We start from the raw sequence: 23,578 nt of genomic DNA, 5'->3' as shown, positions 1-23,578 counted from the left end.
AGAACCAATTAACTCAATTAAATGAGCGAATTATGTCAAAACACAAGAAGAGAACAATCAAAAAACCAATTAATTTAGAGAGACTCACTCAATTGCTCAATTGAGTGACTCATGGGGGAATTATGTCAAAACACAAGAAAAGAACAATCAAACGAACCAATTAATTTAGAGAGACTGTTGTGTGACTTATGAGAGAATTATGTCAAAACACAAGAAGAGTACAATCAAAAGAACCAATTAATATAGATTGTCACTCAATTCCTCAATTTTTTAGATTGATTGTCACTCAATTTTCATGGACAATTCATTCCTTTCTTTGCTGTTTATAGATAGTAGTATTTTATGCGACCTAGTTGTTTATTAACCTGAATAAAGCTTGCATCTCATGTTCTTCCCTTCAGTTCCACTGATTCTACTCACTATGACCTTGGTAAATTTTCATCTAGGCAATTGTCAGCATCCTTTGATATATTTCAGATCTACTCTACGTCATCGTTGGCATAATTCATGATAAAACACAAATAGACAAAGAAAACTCCCAATACATAATAATGTTCTTCTTTTGGCATCATAACCCTGGATGGGTCTTTGCCTGTCGGACTATGTCCTTCCATTCAGATCTCTCTTGGGCCCTTCTCCTCCATTGTCTTATATTCATGGTTTTCAGGTCGTCTTCCACGTCATCCAACCATCTCGTCCTGGTCTTTTTGAACATGTCCCAGCCATGACAGTCTTTGACTTTTCACAAATCTTACAATGTCATACCCTTCATTCAGTTCATTAACCTCGTCGTTTCTCCTGATTTTCCATTTGCCGTCTTTCTTTGCACCGGGTCATATACTTATCTCAGTATCTTTCTCTCGAATGTCCTGAGTTGGACCATAGGTTCTTCTTCTTCTTACGATGCCTATCCGTTCCGGATGTTGACGATCAACATGACTATCCTAACTTTGCTTGCTGCTATTCTGAATATTCCGGTTGTCGATGTATTAAACCACTTTCTCATGTTTTGAAGCCAAGATATTCTTCTTCTCCCTGGTCCTCTCTTTCCTTAACTCTCTTTCCTCTTAACCATAGGTTACTACGGGTCTAATCAAAGTTCTGAAGATAGTCATTTTGGTTCTTTTATCTAATAATTTCGATGTCATCAATCTTTTATTAGCATAGTATGTACGATTTCCACTGGAAATACGTGCATTAATTTAGCTACTTACGGAATTCTTCTGATTGATTTCTGTGCCCAGTTATGTGAAGGCATCCACACATTCAATAGTGTAGTTGTCTATTGCTATTATTTTCATTCTCAGGTGTTCTTTTGATGGTCATGTACTTAGTTTTTGTTTCGTTTATTTTAAGCCCTCTTTTGTGTGCATCAGGATCAATTTCCTTGAACGTTTCCATTAGCCGTGTCTTGCTTCTACTAATAATGGCGATATGATCTGCATATGCAGTAATTTGTACTTTTTGGTGTTTATATGGCAAGTTACATTGGTTTTTCTGATGACTGCTTCAAGAACTAGGTTGAACAGAATGGTTGAAAGTGTGTCTGCCTGTCTCACCCCCCATGTTGATGGTAAACAGGGGAGACAGTTCTCCATCTACTCTAACTGCGGCTTTTGTACCCTGTAACGTTATTTTTATGAGGTTGATATATTTTTTTGGTATACCTAGATTTCGGAGGTCTTCCAGCATTTTGTCAGCAAAAAACTTTGATTTCGCGTGAGAATAAGGACAATATCACAAATATTCAACTTTAAAATTTCAAGAAGCTGTAACTACTGAATAAAATTCTGTGACTTCAAATTTTGTTTATTTTTATAATAGGCTACCAGTTTTTGTGTATATCCTCGTAAAATACGTTTTGAGCTTTTCCCGTTTGTTTACAAATTTAAACACACTCAAAATGTACTCGTTTCCAATTCACTTGTTTGTTTTTAGTTCAAACTGAATTTTCAATAAAAAATAAGTATATTCTTCGCTTTAAAGCGTTAACTTACTCGAATCTTGTCAACATTCATGTGACACGATTACCAACTTTTTGAACGGCACAAATCTAAAATTCGGTGTTCAGCAATAAGAGCTAAATTATGCTAAGCAAGTATTTACGAAAATTTTTGCTCTTATCGCAAATATAATCCTTCCACGATCGTATGATACAATAAAAACTCGATGTGGCACTCCGGTAGTGATCAACAAGGGGAAGCATAGCTTTCTTGTCGTCTACTCACGGAGCGATGATTTTTAATTTAATTCAATTTGGTTCAATTTGATTTGTTTTATTTTAATTTACTTAATTTATTTTTATTTTTTTTTGTGGGCAATTGTTTTGCTAAAATAAAGATCCTTCGTTAAAAATTAGATATTTTATTAGAATTTCAAGAAATAGTTAAGAATCTCATGTATCTTTGAAGAGCAGGCCTGATAATAAAAAATGATTAAGTTTCCTTTGTTGCTGCTAGATAAAGGAATGTTTCATTCGACAAAGGCGATCCATAGATTTTCTTAAGATGCTAGATAGTTATGGATGAGGAGAGAAAATACAAAAAGGAAGTTCTAAGTAAGATCTTTGGACAGATAAACGGAAATGTGATGTGCAGATTCAAATACAACAGCGAACATTGCCAACTATTCAAAGAAACACCTATTTCAAAATTCGCTAGACTTCAAGAAACTTCGATCGTCTGGTTATGTAATCAGAATGGATGAGGACTGATTGCCAAGAGACAATAAAATATAGGACAAAAGACAAGCACGAAATGGATTGAAGGGTGAAGTGGCTGCTGCAGAAGCGAGTGACCGCCAATAGTAAAGATAGAAATTACGAAAAGCTAAGCCCAAATAGAAGGCTAAGTCTTCTTCAAACAACATCCTAGAAGGATATAAACTTGGAAATCACCTACAGACAGAAAAGATAAAATTGTTAGAAATCAAATTGACTTCATTTTGCTCGATAACAACTTCAAGAGGTATATAAAATCTACTAAAACATATCCTGGAGCTGACATTCACAGCGATCACAATCCAGTTATAATGGATTTTAGACTAAAAAGGTTTCTTAAAGTTAAAAGGGAAAAAATGTCAAGAAAAATAGTCATCTCACAACTGAAGAGCACTGAAAAGAAAAATGAAATAAGTATCAAGATGGAGAAAGAAATAGAAACGCTAGAAAACTTGGTACAGACAGATGTTGAAGTAACATGGACTGCTCTAAAAACGAAAATAACAAAGATACAAGAAGACGACATCGGGTTCACGAAAAACAACAGAAAACAAGAATGGATAACGCAAGAGATCATGGACCTCATGGACGTAAGACGAAAACATAAAACAGACCCAATAGAATACAAACGAATCAATAAAATCATTAGAAAAGTGTGCAAAGAAGCTAAAGAAAACTGGATGTCAACCAAATGCCTACAAATTAAACAACTTCAGCAAAGATACGACATCTTTAAAGTCCATAAAAAAGTGAAAGAAATAACAGGTAGACACAGAAAGAGACAAGAAACAATATTAAGAAATAATAATAACGAGGGATAATTATAGATGCAGAAGACAAACATTCAGACAATTTTTGATGATGATGATGATAGACCTTGTTCTCCACCATCCACGGATGATCGAATAAATCAAAAGGGTCCAAAAACAAGAAAAGAAGAAGTTATTTATGCAGTAAAAGCTCAGAAGAATGGAAAAGCCACCGGTCAATATCAACAGCCAGTGTAATCAAAAAAAAAAAAAATAAAAGAAATCCTATCAAGAATCGAACAAGAGAGGAAAATACAAAGATCATACCTTAGTCTAGAGCTCATAATTCGAATGATTCAGATGTTACGTTTTCTCTGTTTTGCTGTATGGTTGTGAAAGTTGGACAATGGACTCTGAAAAAAAGAATAGATGCCTTTAAAATGTATATATACAAACGGATGCTGAGAATTCCATGAATACGAAAAGTTACAAATGGTGAGATACTTCAGCGCATAAGTAAACAAAAATAATTACTCAGCATAATCAAAGAGAGAAAAATACAATACTTGGTTCATGTGTTGAGAGGTGAAAGATATGAATTACTCCAAATCATATTGGAAGGTAAAGTTCAGGGCAAAAGATCAGTTGGAAGATGCCAGAACTCGTGGCTGAAAGACGTGAGGAGATGGTTTAACCGCTCATTCACAGAAATCTTTCGTACAGCAGTTTCCAAAGCTACAATTGCCAATTGGATCGCCAACCTTCGAAAGGAGACGGTGCAATAAGAAGAAGTCCAAATTTGCGCTGTAGAGTTATTGTAACAATTGGAAAGATCAGCAAAAGTGGAATTTCATCAACGAATTCTCTAACAAAGTTATATGATGCAAAACCTATGGCGCTGTATTTTATTTTATAACTAGATCGCCTTCCTATTATTAATAAACATGGATAGGGTCTCTCTATTGAACTTTACTTGATTATAGTGGCAGCCGTAGCTCAGTGGCTATGTTACTGGCTTAACAAGCTGGAGGGCCGTCGGTCCCGGCTACGAAAGTAGTCGTTAAGTGATGTTAGGAGCGCTTGCGCGACCTGAAAACCGTAACACTAGACCTTAGCCAGAAGGTTACACGAACTTTGCTTTTTTTACTTGATTATAACAGTTCGTGTTAATGGCAAATTCTTACGATCGTGGAAAAATTAACATTTTAAAGACATTTAAGGCACAAACAAATGATCTGACGGAACAAAACGACATCAACCAATGATATGCATAGGTGAAGCTTTCGTTGTCAGCTACTCGGTTAGTTAGAACTACTTTCAGACTGTTAGTAAAATAAAAAATAACTATTAAAAATAAAGATTTATTTTATTTTGGCTACGATAACATTTATAAATGCTATATTTTTGTTTTCATCATCATATACTATACCCGATTGATACTATGAACTTAAGACAATAATTATAAACTTTAAAGTTTAACAATCAACCGATCTACCGTACTTAAAATGTATGTAATATACAGTATTCATTGTAATTAAGTCTACAGTCGTTTACGACATCAATAATTACGGTAGCTGTAAAATTTTACATTGGGACAACACGGAGATTCTTTAATATACGAATTTATGAACATAAATACATATTGATGTTTAATTATGAAATATATTCCATATTTCATGTGGCATTATAAAATATCGTAAATATTTGAAGGAAAACTGTTGTTTTGAGTTTTTCTCAATACTACTTTCTTCATAAGATTGATATATACTTGTTATATATTCACATTTAAGTAATTATTGATGCGTAAAACGGTTGTTTTTTGTTTTAATTACAGTGATCAGTGTATTTTTCTTCAAACAAAACCCTTGTCTGATTTTTACGAAATAAAATCTTTAACAAACAAAAAAACTTTGGTTGTAGTTTCTACACACAAAACAAAAGGTTCTATATAAAATGCCATTTTCATAAAATTGAAAAAATAAAAAACGATTGTTACATCTCTCGTATATCGACGGAACATTTTGTTTTGAGCGTAGAAAGGAATTCCCAGCGACTAGACAAAAGGGCTAAAGTGTTTTCTACGTTTTTCATTTTTCGCGACTAACTACGGCGTCCAAGAAACCTAAAATTTATTTCACAATTACGAATTTTTGGTCTTCTTTGTTTGTACTTATTTGTGGCATACTTTGTCGTTCGAAGGTTCCACCACAAAACTCATATTTCCTCGATGTAAACTGATCTCTTTGCTACCGAATAGTACCGCCTTCGTTTAGAAGGAGACAATCTAAAGAATAATAATTCAGGTAGAAATTGAACAAAAGAAGGAGTTCTCTGTGCGTGAGAACCTCTTGAGGTTTCCTCTTATCACAACACTGTGAATAAGTTCCTAGACTGTAATATAAAACAACAGATAGATCACTTAGATCACGAAGACATCTAGGAGAAGAAAAAACATGCATTCCTCTCTTGGGCATATCAACTGATATGACTTATCTGTCTAAACATAGTTTTTTTGGCATCCTAACTTATGCTGTCCTATTTTGACATCAATATTAATTTTCCAACGTTTAGTTTCCTACGTTTTTCAAGGATTTAAGAATTAAATGAATATTTTCATTTTTTGTTAGAAATATGAATTTTCCGAGGACCTTCTCGCGACTTCTAAGTTCCCTTTTGTCGACATCTACGAGGGAGATGAAAATGCCAGCATTTTCTTAATGATTTTAGTGCAATGTACGTCTTGCACTTAAACTAATAACTATAAGGTACATAATATAAATAAAGAAGCATTTTCTTATTAAAAAAAAATGTATAAAGAAGGCGATAAAATCGAGATAGTACAAAATATCCATTCGGGGTGCAAAATTAACGGGGCATCATCATCTTTGTTTTTATTTTTTTGTAATATTACATAGAAAAATAGAAAATGACAAGTATAAAAGCGATTTACTTAAGAAGACTCCATTTAGTAATGAAATTATGGATTATCGATTTTATAGCGACGTTCTCAAACTAGTTTTATGTTTTTTCGATATATTCGCATCATATTAAATCCAAAAACAATTTCTTTCCTCTAACAAAACATATTTTTTCTTAAATTATCTTTTTTCGACAAACGAAGAAGTTTTTTTGCCGAAGTATACATATACAAAGGTTTATGTGAATCGTTTTTGGAAATAATCAATTCAAATATCATTCCAAAGTCGCCGGCAACATTTTACTGAATATTACCAATGATATTTTCGCTTTTATACTCGATTATGTTAGAAATCTTATATAGTTGTAGTGTACTTGTTTAACAGTTGCTGATATATATTTTTTGTAAATTATTAATTGCTGTTGACCCGTTGATTTTTGTTGTATACATATTTTATATGATATACATACAGTACGTAAATTTTTCTGTCCCACATACAATTCTAAGATCGAAACTGTAAATATAAACAAGAAAAATTGCAATTTTCATGTATTAAAAAAGTAGAGCATAAAATTTTCAGCTCTACAGTGTTGCCGTATGTGTGATATAGTATCGGTTCTGTGTAAATACGCGCACATCTGTCAGACGGAAAAATTTACGGGCCGTATTTAAAATTGAAGTGTGCATCCCTGTCAAATCGAAACTTCTTAAACTCTGTTAACCTTTAACATTTCGTACGCTCTTTTAAACAAACATAACAAAGTACACTTATAAGCTAGTCTTCCATAAGCTAAATCGACAACAATAAAAAATATCTATATTATCTATTTACGAAAATATAGTATTTCGGAATTCGATAGTTTCATTTAAGCTAAGACGGTATTTTTATTTGTTTTCATTTTTTTTTCGTCGACGTGATGCAGAAATCGTCCAAAACAAGTATCCCCCTAGGGAGTCTGATCCGGCCAGGTATTTGACAAGTTTTTTGCGCGGTATAGGCAACTAGGGCAAAAAAATATATTTTTTCTGAAGTAAATTACGTAGTGGAGTTTTATTATACACAATTACGAGTTAAAAAATGCATATTTCTGTTTTATTCCTCTATATAAAGTATTTGAAACAAAATTCAAGGTAATTTATCGTACGATTCGTTTAAAAAAGATTTAAAATGGCGTTTTCTGCGTGTTGATTACTGACTTGTTACTAAGAAAAAAGAGTGAACAAGTTGGAACTTAACTGTCGATAAATTTGAATACCCTCAACCTTGCTATTAACTAACTAACATCCACCACCTAATTTAACTACAGGAAACGTATAGATTTTTCGCCTTTTTAGTAAAATGTGTCATAATCCTGGGAAAAAACTTATTTTTCTGTGCTACGTAATAGACTGACATATCTCACCTAATAATGAACGCTCTATATTTCGAAAAGAATATATTGTTGTAGACCATTTTCTGCATCAGGTCGTGCTGTAATATTTGCAGTTTGACTGAAGCTACACATTAAAAAACATCTATTAAAATTACGATTTTCAGATTGTTTGATTTATACATAAATAGACTCTTTTTATATATTTTTTCTAATTTTTTTTCCACATCGACAACTTCGTTTAAAGAAACAATAGATATGTCATCACATCTGCGAAAATTAGGAACTGAAAAATTGTAAGATTAATAATAGTAAACCAAGAAACAATTACCATGGCATAAAACCAAAGGAATTAATTTACTGCTTACAATCACATTATTTTTCGAGACGATTTGCTATGTATATATTGTACCGATCAAAAAATATTAAATAAACAATTATTTATATAAACGTTTTAAAACAAGTCTTTTTATCTTACAGTCCCACAAAAACTTCTAAAACCAAAACTCTGTAATATTTTGTTACTTTTCCAATACAGTTGTATTTTAATATTTTTTGATTAAAAGTGAAAATTTTTCACCGATTAAACAATTGAATTCAAGTCAGTCTTAAGAGTTATCGTTTTTTTTACATATTTTTTAGTGCAAATCAAAAATTATTTATTTTCTGTGTAATTTTTTTACGCAAAAAAACGAAAGTGATCCAAAAAAATCATATTGTGTGACTTCACATTGTTCCGTTGTCGAAATCTTTTGTGGGACTGAAAGTTGTTTAGTTTCATGCCATTAGAATTGACGCAATATTCGAATGTTTGATTAGAGGATCGCAAGTAAAAAATGAAAACAAGTAGCGTTACAGTTTTCCACATTTAGATATCAAAATATTTTTTGTAGGCTTACCCGCAGTGTCTCCGTACGTACTAATTTTCTCGACTAATTCTAATCCTTCGACGACGTGTCCGAAAATGCCCGTGAATCCTCTCATCTCCTGGAGGATGATTCGGAATTGAGATCCAACCATGCCCATGTTGTCGTGTCGTTTTTGAGTGCGCCGCATGCCGACGGTGCCTCGAACAGCCATCAGTTTCGTATCGTCCGGTAGAAAGTAGGATTCGTCGAAGATCGATCTTCCACCTCTGCCGTTGTTGAGCTCGAAGTCGCCCGTTATCACGCTCTCGCCTTCCCAGCACTGGAATATCTGGCATCCTTTGTAGCCCATTCCGGCTTCACCAGTCGTCAGCAAGCCGAAATTCTTCGCCATTTTCGGAGCCACGTCGGCTCGGACTTCTATCACGATGCGCCCCAATTGGGTACCGTTTACCTCGATGTTAAAGTAGTAAAGAGGGCACATATTGGCAGGATTCCTCATTTGCGGCGAGGGGATCATATTCTGCACCAGTATATTGTTTTCTTGATAAATATTTTTCGGAGTGGGAATGACGAGATGAGGAGGAGGGTTGTGGGGAAGATAATTGATCGGGGGAATCGAGTTATGGTTGTGGTAGTCCAAGGAGCCGTTGACGTTTTGCTTGGACAACATATGACGAGAGTACAATTGGGACATGCAATAATTAGCTAGGAATAGTATGGGGTTTTGTTGAGAGGCCGGTAGTATCCGAGAATTTCCCGGATACACCGTCTCGCCGTTGTGAATGTTGCCCAACGCTTGCTTTAACAACTGAAAGTCGAATATCACACTTGAATTCCGGATAAGATCGTCGAGTTGGCATTGCAGGTACATTTCCTGGTAACGCAATTGCAAACGTTGCTTTTCCATGTTTACGCTCGAGTACAAATTGTGGACGTCCGATAAAGTCTCTGCCATCGATAAATTGAGACGAAGTTTCGCCAGCGTGTCTCTCGTGTCAGTTAATTCGAAATGAGAAGCGTTATTGGTCAGTTCGGCTTCAACGTACGTCTTTAACGTGACACAAGCCTCAAGTATCTTAAGTAAAAACTCTCGCTGCTGCATTATTAGTCTTTGTATCTCAGATAACATTTTGTTCATCGACGCTAAGTCGATCTGCAGTTCGGCCACCAACTGGTCTTTAGCTTCGTTCTGTGATTTGATTTGGTGGGATGCGTGATCGGTGGTGGTCGCACAAGCTCGGCATACCGGCAGGCAGCACGTGTGACACCACAACGCCAACGGCATAGCGTGAGTGTGACAGTTCTCCGAAATCACCTTTTTATCCGGAGCTTTCACTCCCAATTTCAGCTGAGAAAAATTCTTGGTCAGACACAAGACGGGGTTGTACGTCGGGAGGGACTCCGGTCCCAAGTCCCCGATCTCGGTTCTCTTCCAGCAATATACACAATAGAGTTCCTGGCCTTTTGTGAGGTTTGTACGCATGCACTGCAGACAAAAATAATGCTTGCATGACAGCAGTTTGGGACTTTGGTCCGTTTCGTTGAACTTTTGCTTACAATATCCGCATAACATTAACTCCTCGAATTCTGGTACTACGGATTCCATTTCTGAAAGGATAGAAAAGAACGACGATTAAAAAACAAATCACAAGAAATACTTCCGTATTATTTTTAAACAATATTCGATTTATATTAAGAGATGCGTTCTAAAAAACAATTTAAGACATGTATACAATGAATCAATCAAGGATTCTTAAGTTTTCGAGTTGATTCGGGGGAAAATGACACATATTGTAGAAAATTCTATTTATTACTAACACTTTGACTTCGGAATTGTTGTCAGAGTATCAAAAGCCATTGTTACAATAATAATTCAGTAAAGGAAAAAAGCTGAAAAAATCTTACACAGGTTTTTACAGATTCTAAAAGGTATATGAAGGATAGCTGATGACAAATCCTAGAAAATGTACAAAAATCAATCATAAAAAGTGAAAAAACATTTTTTGCTTATAAAAACGTTTTATACATTTTAGAGAAAAATAGTTGAAATAAAAGTTATAGATCTTAAAAACTTCTTTAATTTGCGAGTTTCAAAATTAAAATACACAAACAATTGGCAGAGATAATTGCAAACAACCCTTATTTTTACTTATCAAGCACGTGATATAAAAAATATTAAAATTAAAATGTTTATAAGCTAAAAAGTCAGCCCTTTTTAAACGTTTTTTTTTTTTAATAACAATTTTGATAAAATGTTGAAATTTTTTTAAATATATTATCTTAAGATTGAAGCCTCAAAGAATCGATTGCGATCTGTTTTTTTTTCTCCTACCCTTTCTTCCTTCTTTTCTCCTATGGTTTAAAGCAAATATAAGTCTTGATTGCTTCTGTTGTGGTGTAAGAGCTTGTTTGTTTGCTGCAGTTCGGTACCTAAGATGCGATGCTTTAATTCTGCGCAAAATTGTTATCTTTTTTTCCGGAAACTGTGACATAATTCTTGCAGTTTTCGCATCTTCAAAAGGATTCTCTCCTAATCTCTCCAAAAGCGTATGATCTTCATGAGCGGTAGATATTTTGGTCTTCCAGAACCTTGCTTTCTTTCGAGAGTTTCTTGTTCTCTCCATCTTTTGTTAATATTAAAAACGGTTGTTCTGCTTACGTTAAAATGGTTCGCTACGGCAGATAGTGACCAACCATCTTCTAATTTCGTTACAATTCGTGCTTTTAGTTCTTCAGCTGTACATTTTCAAGGATTTGTCATCAGCTATCCCTCATATACATTTTAGACACTTTAAAAAGCTAAAGATTTTTATGTAAAATCGACGATTTTTTCACAGATTGACAGGAGTCTAAGGAAATATTTTAATAAGCTTTGGTTTGAGATTGTGATACGAAACTGATTATTGGGAAAAAAAAAGCCAAAACAATGTGTAATAACGACCATATGATATGCTTATGGAACAACAAATGCATATAAGATAGTTATTTCATTAAAAACATGTTACTTTAGTAAGATAAGTACAAAAAAATGGACTGTTTCATTTTGATAAATGAATAATAGTCATCAAGCCTCCTTCTAGCAATAATTTAATTTAAATGTTGACGATGTCAGACGTATTTGCCATAAATGTATTACCATTTTAAATCTTGGAACATGTTCACTGCTAATTTCAAAACAAGTCAATTCCAGCAAGGTTTTTAAACATTATCTCCTGTAACCACCTTTTGTTTTTCCAGTTTTTGGTACCGGCAATGGGCGTAGTAGGTCATAAAATGTAAATTTTCAGTTTTGGATGCACTGGGAACATAATTTGGGAGAAATATAAAAAAAACTTTTGAAACGAAGTCAATTTTTGATCTAATCCGCTAGATATGACGAAATGATATTATTTATATTAAAAAACTTTTTGTGTTTTTTATATTTTAGAACACAGATTCCAAAGATATAAACAAAATATCAAACAATTGTTGTAGATAGGTTCTTTGTGATTTGCTTTGTATAAAATATAGTTTCGCTGATGACTAGCTGATAATCGAACATACTGAAGGCGAGCTACAAACTATATCTAGTAAGAATTTCAATATGAAAATTTTTCCAAACAAAGGCGAAAGTTCTAGCGTATTTCAATAACCTATGGTGTTAAGACAGTCAGACGATAAGAAATATCTACTCCATGGATGAGAAAATAAAAAAATACACAACCAAACGTAAACAACAAATTCTATATACAGTTTTTTCTTGCAATAGGATAAAAAATGTAAATATCTTTATGATAAAATATTTACAATATCTTCATAATTACCCAGGCGAAAAAATTTGTCTGGCAAATTACTTTTTAATATTTTGGTAACAATTAAATGATAGCCACAACATCAACATTTTATTTAAACCATTCAAGGTCGCCAATCTAGCAAATTTACTCAGCCGTGAATTTGTTCAACACCAAATTCGTTATGTATTTATTTATTTTGAGTACTTGCTTACATCATTTCACAAAGATGGATTGTTAGCCGGTTTTCCTGAATGAAAAAAAACGTATTTTTTCTTATTAATGTCGACGCTTTTATATCAAGTCAAAGGTTCAAGCTTGACAGGTTATAACCAAGTAAAAATTATGAAAAAAACAAGATAACACCGCAAAATTTGTCCCTTTAATAGTCTTTTTAAAAACAGTCAACAATTCTTGTAAAAATAATTGCCTATTTTAAAATTTAAAATATTCCTCTACATTTATGTGTTTTTGACCTATTAAATATTCATATTATGTATAATATAAGCAATTTGATGACTTTCTTTCAGAAATGGGCCTACCGCGACCTTTGGCCTCGACATTGATTTATAACAAAAGTGACTTCGAAAATTTCACAAACAAAATACCTGTTTTGCTTTAGACTTTAACCAGCAGTTTTGATTATTACAAACACATGTAAATAAAAATCCAATTCGGAAAGCATTTTCAAAATACAATTTCCAAATTGGAAGTTGAAACATCAAACAAAACACCATGCTTGTAGTTATTTCATGAAAAAATTATTAATTCAATGGTAAAATGCCACTAAAAAATATTTTTTAAACCAATACAAAAGCACAAAAACATATCCTGCAATTCCCTATATCAAAACAGAATGGAAGAATTTCATGGAGAGATAAAAGCAACAAAGATTTTCCATGTTGAAAATGGAAAAAGAAACAGTCAATGACCACATTCAAAAGATAGAAACAAACTATTTCGGGCATATGTAATGACAAATCTAAAATAGAGGATGTGAAAAATCGAGGGCAAATGTGTATAACAAGAAGAAAAATGTCTTAGTTTCAGAATACCAAAGAATAGACTGGTCAGGGAAAACATGCTGCAGTAAACTGGGACAAAATTAGCACATATGACAGTTTGAGTTAATAGGCAGACTTGATAGACAAATAATTCTTATATAAACACAATTCTTATATTAAAAATATTTTCATTGTACTGAAAGATTAGCAACAATTTTGTGTTACAAAATAGCTAACCATTTTCTCAATGATACTGATAGTTATGTCACATTCTACTCTTAAAAATTCTCCATTAGATGATATACAGAACATATTTAGACAATAAACATTTCTTTTACTTGTTAAACAGGGACTACTGGATGTACAAATGTAATTTTCATTATATTTACTTTACTCACACCCCTTCTCATCCATCTCTCATGCATCCATTATTCTTTTTTACATTCTATTATGATTCTACCAACAATGTGTATCCTGTTCATCGAAAATAAAATGCGGGATTAAACATTTTTTGACACCTGAAGTATCAATTATGCATTTAAGTCACCTGGTTATAAATTACTACGTTCAGAGTGAAAAGGGTTGCAAAAATATGTCCTAAACCGATGCATATTATCAGGAAGTATGTTGAAAACGAAATCAGTTTTCTATTGAGCACTAGAAGGCATGACCAACTTCTCAAAGATCTGTTCTTTGTTTACAGGACATATTTCAGCCTAAATTCAGGCCTCACCAGTTAGTCGCTACTTAAAATAGATATTTGCTTAATTAATAATCGTGCCATGTAGCGGCATGAACAAGCCAGACTTTTAGAGACAAACAACAATGTATTCATTCCTTCTGGTGCTTTTATCAATAAATGTCATCTTTATTTCTACATCAAAACTGACATATGAATGTCACTGTTTCGAATTCAGTTTTTGTTCTTTTCTTGGTCAATCTTTACATAACCTATTGAATATTTAATTGTTAATGTATATAACACTGTTTATCTCAGTCAACTGATAAAAAGTATTAGCTAAGTAGGTTATTGCAACGTTCTTATCAACAGAAAGAAGTTGGTACACCAATCTCTTGGATAAAAATATTTGTATCGACATAATTATATTCTATAAATAAATAGAGAAGAAAGTGTGGAACAACTACTATATTTCTATAGATTTAAAAAAACTTTTGACACTATTTTGAACCACAGCATAACAAGTTTTAATTACAATACATAAAATAAATAAAACAATAAGGCAAAGTAGAGCAACTCATTTATACAGATGATAATTGAAAAGAGTTATTGCTGTAATTGCGTCGCTCGTGAAAAAGTCTGCTAGTGTTGCAGACAAAATATCAGGAATAAATAATTTCAAGGCACTGTCTATAAATCAGGAAAATAATGGATCTTTACATCGTTTAACAATCGTCAAAAATAAACACAAGATCTTTGACCATTGATATTTGAGCCAGAGATAAAAAATTTAGAAAAACTTTTCCATTTACATTTTCAACAGCTGAATTGACAATTTGTTGAATTTCTACTCTTATCATTTAAGTTTGTACTAAGGATTTAGAATAACAGCCCTATAGAAGCAGTTTTTTATAACAAACAGACAAGACATAAAGCTTTATGTATGACAATTGTATATATTACAAGAATAATTGAATTTGATATGTTTCTGTATTATTTAAAAAAAAAGACTTTAATCAACATTAAAATTTTTCTCTGCAGGGTAAATGTTAAATATTCAACAGATAATTTTATATAATGAAATTGATATATTTTCAATGAATTTACTTAAATATTGTTAAACTGAACCAAAATGCCATATAAAATGCTTGTTTTTGTATTTAGATACCCAAATTAATCATAATTAGATGGTAAGTTCTTCATCGAGGCCAAAAACTTATGGTAGGACTTGAAAATTTATCACAGGAGTTTAAAATTTCTTTTAAAGTAATATTAGAAAATATTCTAAAAATGAGTTGTATTAACTATATTAAATTGGGACTCCCAGAATTGCTCAAACGTTTTGAGCGAAAAATACTAAGACGAATATATGGAGGCATAAAAGAACAAGGTTTGTGGCACAGGTGTTACAACATTGAGTTGTATAGAAGATTTGGAGAACCTGACGGTGTAAAATTCATTAAGGTAGCACGCCTCAGATGGATAGGTCATGTAATCAGACGAGAGGAAGATGCTATAGTCAGAAAAGTTTTTGACCGAAGACCGAGACTTAGGTACCACGACAACCTAGAAAATGATTTGAAGTCTATCGGAATTAGAGCATGGAGAAGAGTTGCCAGAGACAGGGGCGAATGGAGGATTGTTCTGAAGAAGGCTTTGGCTCATAAAGAGCTGTAATGCCACTGATGATGATGATGATGAAATTGGGACTCCCTCAAAATAAACAATTGCTTATGATTTTAGAAACCTGCAAAAGCGCATCTACAATGTAAACATTGTTGGCAAAATACATGGCAATATGAAGATTATGTAATGAAATTGTTTATCGGAAAAAATGCCTACTTTGGTGGACTAGTACCATGGATTTTTTTATAATTTGTTTTACAGTTACAAAGGAGTTGTTAAAATGGAAGATATATTAATTCAATAAGCTAGATTTAAAGAAAAAGTAATTCAAATACATCATTAAGTTGCTGACAGTGTTATTTGCAAATTTCAAAATTAAAATGTGTGAAAATATGTATAAAAATCTTAAAGTTGTTAATATATTCAATTTCAAATTCACTTGTATAAAGAAAGAAAAGTTACAGGACAATTTTATAGTAATGTGTTCAATTAAAAACACCAAAAACTAACACATTTGCTTATACTGCACTGTTTCAAGTATGTGGAAGCTTTTTATTTTCTGAAATAGTTATATGTAGTTATTTGTTTTGTTCCAAGCCCAAAAACACCTAAATTGTTAAGGTATTTTCTACATATACATAAAGTAATGGTGATACACATTCCCCTTGTTGTTCATTGGTACATTTACTTGTAAAATATTTTTAATGTTAATCCAATGTTTTATTTGTTTCCTAAAGGTTTTCTGATGAGCTCTTCATATATAGCATTTAATACATTATTCATTTTAAGTTATGTTAGGCATTATAGTCCTGGAACTGGCTTTATTACTATTTAATAAAGTTTCCTATTTGTTTACCAAAATAGACATTGTTTATATTTGAAATTTTACAGTCATTTATAGATAAGTATTTATAAATACAAAGTTTTTAATCAAAATTAATGAATATAGACTCCCTTATTCATGATTATTCTTTGTTTTTCAATTAATGAAAGTGCAATAGTAAGTTTATTTTGGTTATTGATAGTGAGAGGTACGAATCTTTGTGTTGGATGTTTCCAACAATGAATATATCGAAATATTCCCAAGTTGAATGAACAGACTATATATATGTTGGCATGTGTTAGTTGTAATATCCAGAAAAGGTAAATTCATATTGAGAAAACATAATCTATTTATATTCACCCTACTTACATGAGTTTTAAATTAACAATATTTCCTTAAAAAATTTCCATAAATATATTTGCTAATAACAGAGACAAACAATAAACCATTGCTAGACTAATTTTGTTTATAAAAATCATTATTGAACTGTCGATATTTGTGAGAAAAATGATAATTGTTAAAGATTATTGGGTTAACCTAACCTAAATCTCATACAGAAGTTTTTATCCTGACGACATTCTATAAATTTTCCACTAGAAATTTCTATTTGAATGTGTAAATATTGAAAAAGAAATAATTTTACTCCTGTAATGAATCGGAAAAACACAGAGATAATTAGATCATTTACATGCCAAAAGATCAGTGTCAAAATTATCCATATTTTTTTGGATCTTAGAAATAGAACTGAATAACAAGAACAATCAACAAATTCATGAAAGTTAGAATTATAACGAAACTGCTTGGTCAAAATGTCTTTACAAATCAGTTGAATTGTTACATTGGAACATACACAACTGTACACCCAACAATGAACAAGAATGTAATTAAATGTTGAATTAATTAGTATAGATTATGTTTGTAATGGAATATATCGGTAAATCAACAAAATTCTTAGTATATGCTAAAAAAGTAGACAAGATTGTATGGTTTAATTTGTCGAAAACTTGTGTTCGCGCCAAGAGACAAGTGTTTTGTTTACAAAAAATCGACAATCGACAAGTGGGTCCGCCACTAGCGATATCTGCGTCGTGTGTTGGTCGCTGGGTCATGATCACTGGAAAGCATTCACCTAATGTTTTCGTGCTGAATTTATGGGTGTAGGATCTTTATTAATGATTGATTGATTTATTAGGAAACATCCTTACCGTTTTATATTTTACGATGTGTAACACAGCCTTAAGTAAATCCGATTAAACGATACGTGTTTTGGTCGTGAATTAAAAACTTTTTTACGGGTTTTTCGCGGTTTTGTACTATTTGCGTGTTTTCGGTACGGCAGACGATTATTTATCTTGCGATTTTTTAATATTACATAATTATATCGTGCCGAGAAAATCGGCAGAATTACGAAAAAAACTTAAAATTACTGTGGCCGCTTTACGATGTGCCACATCATGTTGACGACTGACATTCCCGACCCGTCAACTTTTATTAAAATCTTCAAAGTCACGGTCACAAATTCGTTGGCAACGGTGCCACGTCTAATTTGTTTTTCAAGATAACTCACTGAATATTTTATAAACGGGAATATTACAATATACCACAATGAATTGTAATAAAATACTTTTTTGGGTTGAGTTTACCGAATGTACAAGCTGATTATAGCCGCAAATGTCAAACATGGAACAAAAAATTTCAGTAAAGCTTTTTAAAAGCTTTATCTCTTTATATTTGAAGCATACAACATATGCGTTATAAAAACATGCCAACACTGCCAAACCGAAAAATTTTTGACATTTGCAGCTATATTCAGCTTGTACTTTCGGTAATCGGTAATCTCAACCCTTTTTGTTTTGACATTTCGATTTCCAGTCAGGAAATCGTTTTCAAAAAAAAATCTGAAATAAAACTTAATAATGTATATAACCTTAAGGAATCTTGATTGGGAATGTCTTCCAAGGTGCCTTAAACCTAGTAACTACCTGGTGTCCGAATGAGCACCTTCCATAACGACTAATACAATCGAGATCTTTATCTGAAGAAAGTGAAATTTTTTTTATCTGTAAAAATAAAAAATTAAGTGTTGTAGAGATTGTTTTGAGATATTATCTCTGTTTATACAAGCGAATAGCAATCGTCAAAAAAAATGATTTTTTAAAATGGCTTTTTTCAATTTTCCTTATTTTTTCAGCAAATTTTTCCACAATAAGACTAATTTTTTTTACTGTCTGAAAATAGACGTTACCAAAAAATACGTGTTCGAATCTTTAAAAAAACTGTATTTATACATAATGAGTTATTTTAACCTATAATTGTTCGATGTCCATATTACTCTGTATCCTGAAGCACTCCGCTAATTCGCTTCTATATTATTCATGTTAATCGTTTCTCACCTTTGTAAACTAAATGTATAATTATAAAAAACAACTTGTTGATGTATCCTTCTCGTGCTAATAATTATATATAGCGATTTTACAATAACAGATTACACGGCAACGCCGCATCAGCATTTATGACCGCAGCCATCTAGAATATACTGTTAACTTTTCTGCCGATGCGCCTGTGTTTGACCTTGAGCTTTGGCGTTGTCGCACCTCTTTGTTTCGACGACAGATGGAGAAGGCGGCAAGTTCGAATTCTGATCGATATGCGTTCGCGTACAGGGAGCGTACAATATGTTCGATACGACGCGGCCGAAAAAAATACTTGAGATGATCGATAACACCAGGAAAAGCTAAAAATAGATGGGAGCAGGGTATTAAAAGAATGTTTCCTAGGATAGTAATTTATAAATTACTTAAAGGAAAGTTAGCTTGTCATTTAAGCCATATAATCTTTTTATGGGATTACTTTTGTTCTACATTTGAGTAAAATAAATTATTTTTTGTTCTAACAAGTTCAGTTGTTTATTTCTGCATATTTTCACTGTATCAAATTTGTTTAAATTCGGTCATAAATCATCTTGTATGTGTTTATTTATGTTGATACTGATACTGATGCAAATATCAAGTAGTCTTGGACCTCATCATTAGTTCGAAGTAGTGGCAATCTACTGTATTACTCGTTGTGTTAACTATATCTTTAGGTTTGACCTCCAGTTGCACAGCTTATTTTTTTGTATAGAAGTGTCTATTAAAATGCGTTTTAATAATAACTTTTGTGAAAATTCAGAAAATAGTAATAAAAAACAGTTTTCGTCGACTATCGAGGACTTCTCTCACTAATTACAATTTTTTTTTTGCAGGAAAAAGATTCATACGGAAATGAAGTATCTCGCCTAGCTCGTCCACTGCCAGTAGAATACCTTCTACTTGACGTTCCCGCCTCCACGCCCGTCACACCTCAAAGAACGTTTAACATCGATCCCGACAAGCAGCCCTTCCCCGTGGAAAACAGACTGGTTGAAGGCCACATTCAGGATTTCAACGCTCTTTCCACATATCTATCCCAATTCGCATTTAACGAGTTCTTTACCGCTATCAATGATTTCCATCTGCTGCTCTATATCTCCACCATGGAGATGCTGCCTATGCGCGAGTTTATAGAACCGCTGCTCAAGGCCCTTAGAGATAAGGACAGGGAAGCCGCTGAGGAATGGTCGAGGTCGGAGCATTGGGCTACGTTAGAACAGCTGATCGCCGCTAGTTCCCCGCCACCTTCAAGGTAAGTCGTTTCCGATCGTATAAATTCTTCAGAAATTAAACAGAGAGTAAACATTAGAAGATTTCTACTTATTCGAAACCAAAATTCAAATTCTTACCCAAATCTGCGCCTTCTACGGCTTCGAACAAGTAGAAATCTTCGGATTTTGACTCTTTGCTTTATTCTTAGATGTTGCCGTTTGCGTCTTGAGGAAGTTACTGTATTATTACTTCCTTTGACGGAAAAGATTTTATTTCACTTTTAAAGCTTCTTACTGAGTCGCTCTGACGAGTTCTGAAAGGAAGAAATACATATAAACGAATTGTAGATGCACTATACTTGAAATCAAATCTTAACTGTGTTTTCTGTATCTTCAAAAATTGTTTTTTTCTTCTGGATGAGCTTAAAATACATCTTGGAAGAGATAAGGTTTGTTTTCACTATGAAATCCGTATTTAAACGCCCTAGATCTTGTACGAGAACATTCTTCTCCACGAGAGACCAAAAATTTGCAAGATATAATGTATCAAAGCCCTTGGAGGAAGATCTTTTATTAGACCTTTTATTATTTTATTATTTATTATAACGCTAATGCAGTCGCTGAGACTGGAAATCTCCAAAACACCGAAAAGATGGTACAATCATATTAAACCAAATCGATTACATATTAGTAAATCAAACATGCATAAATAGCTGTAAAGTGGCAAATACATATCCGAAAATAGATACAGTGGCGCACCCAGGGGGGGTTTTGAGGTTTAACCCCCCCCCTCTAGGGCACTATTCCGACACTATTACTCACAAATTTTAATGACTCAAAATGGAGGTAGCATAAAACAAATTTTGGTGCCCAACCAGAACCCCCTCACAGGAAAATTCTAGGTACGCCACTGAGTGGATAAACTCTTATCACAAGTTGTCAGCCTTAATTTGGAGTTGGGCGGATTGCCTCAAAAATTCAAATCTTTAACAGTTAATCAACTACGTACCTCCAATTTACCATGAGTTTTTGATAAACCTGCGACATGATGGTCAACGACACTGATGTCGATGAATCATAAGTTAATTATGTATTAGTGTTATGGTGAGAAATAAATTTGTACAAATACTTTATGATCTTTTTACATTTTTTACCTGTATGTTGCATTTCTTAGAAGTAAAAGGGTACAAGTGTTACTTAGCAACATAAAAATATCTCCAAACTGAGTAAAGTCAATAAAATTATTATTTTTTGTTACCAATAATAATAATAATGCCTACAGTTACTAATGCGGAGAAGAAAAACTGACATTAAAAAATCATGGCAGTTACAGGGAAGGCTCAACTTTGAATGGCATTATATTGTCACTTATACCCCTTTACTTCTAAGGTCCTCAATTGACACACTTAGGAAAAGCGTATGCTCAATTGAGCTAATGAAGCTGACGCATATAGATAAATAAAGATGTTAATTGATTTAGTAATATCTTCTCTCTATAAATGGCATTTATGCCAATATCTCCACCTTTCACGAGACATTCTCTTCGTCTCTGCAACCAAGTTTAATGTTAATTTGTATTTAAGTAACACTTTTTATTTCTAGGCCAGGAAGTGTTGCTTCAGGTAGCATAACATCATCGCCTGGTGCCTCGAGTGGACCAAAATGGACCTGCCCCTTTTGTACTTTTCTTAATAATGCTGACGTACAGAACTGTGAAATGTGCAATCTGCCGAGGTCTAGCAGACAACACTAAGGTAAAGTACCACGATACACCAACTAAAAAGAAAAGAGGTTATTCTTTGTATGTGGGTATATTTTATTTTATAAAAACCCTTAAAAGGGCAACATTACAAGCACGAACGTTTTCGGAACAACTGTTCCATCATCAGGTTAAAATGCAGGTTAACATGCCTGAGCCACCAAAATATTTGGGTAAAAACCCTTTAAATTGAAAAATGTTACCGAAGAATGTACATGATGTTTATAATATTATATGATGTTTAATATTTTAATTAGATTTTACTTCAGGTAACATACACCCATGCTTAAGTGAGTTCCAGTGTCCGGAGAGTACACCTCTTCAAACGGACTACGGTTGGCAACTGGGTTGGCAACCGGCCGTAGTCCGTTTGAAGAGGTGTACTCTCCGGACACTGGAACTCACTTAAGCATGGGTGTATGTTACCTGAAGTAAAATCTAATTAAAATATTAAACATCATATAATATTATAAACATCATGTACATTCTTCGGTAACATTTTTCAATTTAAAGGGTTTTTACCCAAATATTTTGGTGGCTCAGGCATGTTAACCTGCATTTTAACCTGATGATGGAACAGTTGTTCCGAAAACGTTCGTGCTTGTAATGTTGCCCTTTTAAGGGTTTTTATAAAATAAAATATACCCACATACAAAGAATAACCTCTTTTGTTATACGTGGTATACAGCCAGCTACAGGAATTATTTTCCTTGTGGATTTCAACTAAAAAGAATCTACTTAATAAAATTTCGTTTTTTTTAGGTGTGCAGATGGGATTAGGAACAAAATCTTGTGATTTGCTACATGTTTTCTCGTTTGTAAGAATGCTTTGTAGAGATTTGAAATAACAGCGTAAGGAAAATGGAATGAAGAAAAAATTAAATAACTAGTTATAAAAAAATTTAAAACGGAAATGGATATTTTTCTAAATTGAAATTGGAGTTTCGTTTTTACGATGAAGAATTTCCTCATGTCGTCTTGTACATACTAGCATTGAGTTTTATTTAATATTTTTTGTAGATATAAGTTCTGTTCATTTAACTTATGTGTATGGTGAAAAGAAAAATAATTAGAAAATAATGTGTCATTCGATTTAACACATCCTCGTCCTTTGTACCATTCCTTTTCGCCCCACGGGGATCCAAAAAAACTTAATAAACAAAACAGTGACGTTGTTTTTGTTCTAAGTAAGTAAAAAGTGACTCTTTTTAAATTACAGTTAAATTCCTTTAGATCTGGGGAAATTTCAAGTCACGTGACCGAAATACTACGCTCTAATTGGTCCAAATCGTACATTTTTATTGATTTTTCTGTAGACATAGGGAAATTTTCAAACGACTCTATGCTGCTAATTTCTTTACATTTTAAGATAGCGTAATTTGAATTTCTTTCATACATTTCACTAGATGTAGACTATAAAACGGCCTATAAAAAGGGGCTGAGCGAATAAAAAACTTGGAAACACGAATAAAATTGTTTTAAGTAATATTAAAATGACTTTTTTAAATTAAATTTTATTTTCCTAGGTCGGAGGAAATTTTAAGTCACGTGATCCAAATATTAGGCTCTGATTTGTCAAAATCGTAATTTTTTATAGATTTTTCTGTAGATTTAGGGACATTTTCAAACGATTCTAAGCTGCTAATTTTTTTTGCATTTTAAGATCGCACA

At 32.9% G+C, this 23,578-nt stretch overlaps 2 protein-coding genes across 2 annotated transcripts in view; one reads left to right on the top strand and one right to left on the bottom strand.

Moving 5' to 3' along the window:
• The window catches only part of Npl4 (nuclear protein localization 4), a 59,244-nt gene extending 36,257 nt beyond the window's left edge, over positions 1-22,987 (top strand). Inside the window, exons 8-10 of the mRNA XM_072522050.1 lie at positions 19,771-20,189; positions 21,751-21,902; positions 22,670-22,987. Of these exons, the coding sequence (XP_072378151.1) occupies positions 19,771-20,189; positions 21,751-21,901 (570 nt within the window). The 3' untranslated portion in view covers position 21,902; positions 22,670-22,987. The remainder of the gene's footprint in view (positions 1-19,770; positions 20,190-21,750; positions 21,903-22,669) is intronic.
• LOC140434052 (uncharacterized) lies at positions 4,816-18,008 on the bottom strand. Its single transcript, XM_072522049.1, has 2 exons — positions 17,732-18,008; positions 4,816-10,232 (listed from the first exon to the last, which is right to left on the bottom strand). Exon 2 carries the CDS (start codon positions 10,228-10,230, stop codon positions 8,608-8,610), a length of 1,623 nt encoding a protein of 540 aa, XP_072378150.1. The 5' UTR covers positions 10,231-10,232; positions 17,732-18,008; the 3' UTR covers positions 4,816-8,607.
• Positions 22,988-23,578: the final 591 nt, after the last annotated feature.

The sequence above is a fragment of the Diabrotica undecimpunctata genome, chromosome 2 (assembly GCF_040954645.1).
Source record: "Diabrotica undecimpunctata isolate CICGRU chromosome 2, icDiaUnde3, whole genome shotgun sequence".
Classification (NCBI taxonomy): Eukaryota; Metazoa; Arthropoda; class Insecta; order Coleoptera; family Chrysomelidae; genus Diabrotica; species Diabrotica undecimpunctata.
This window is presented reverse-complemented; position numbering and strand designations above follow the sequence as displayed.

Bases quoted from the DNA above. Each gene is read 5' to 3' on its own strand.
- LOC140434052 (XM_072522049.1), bottom strand. From the start codon at position 10,230: ATGGAATCCGTAGTACCAGAATTCGAGGAGTTAATGTTATGCGGATAT.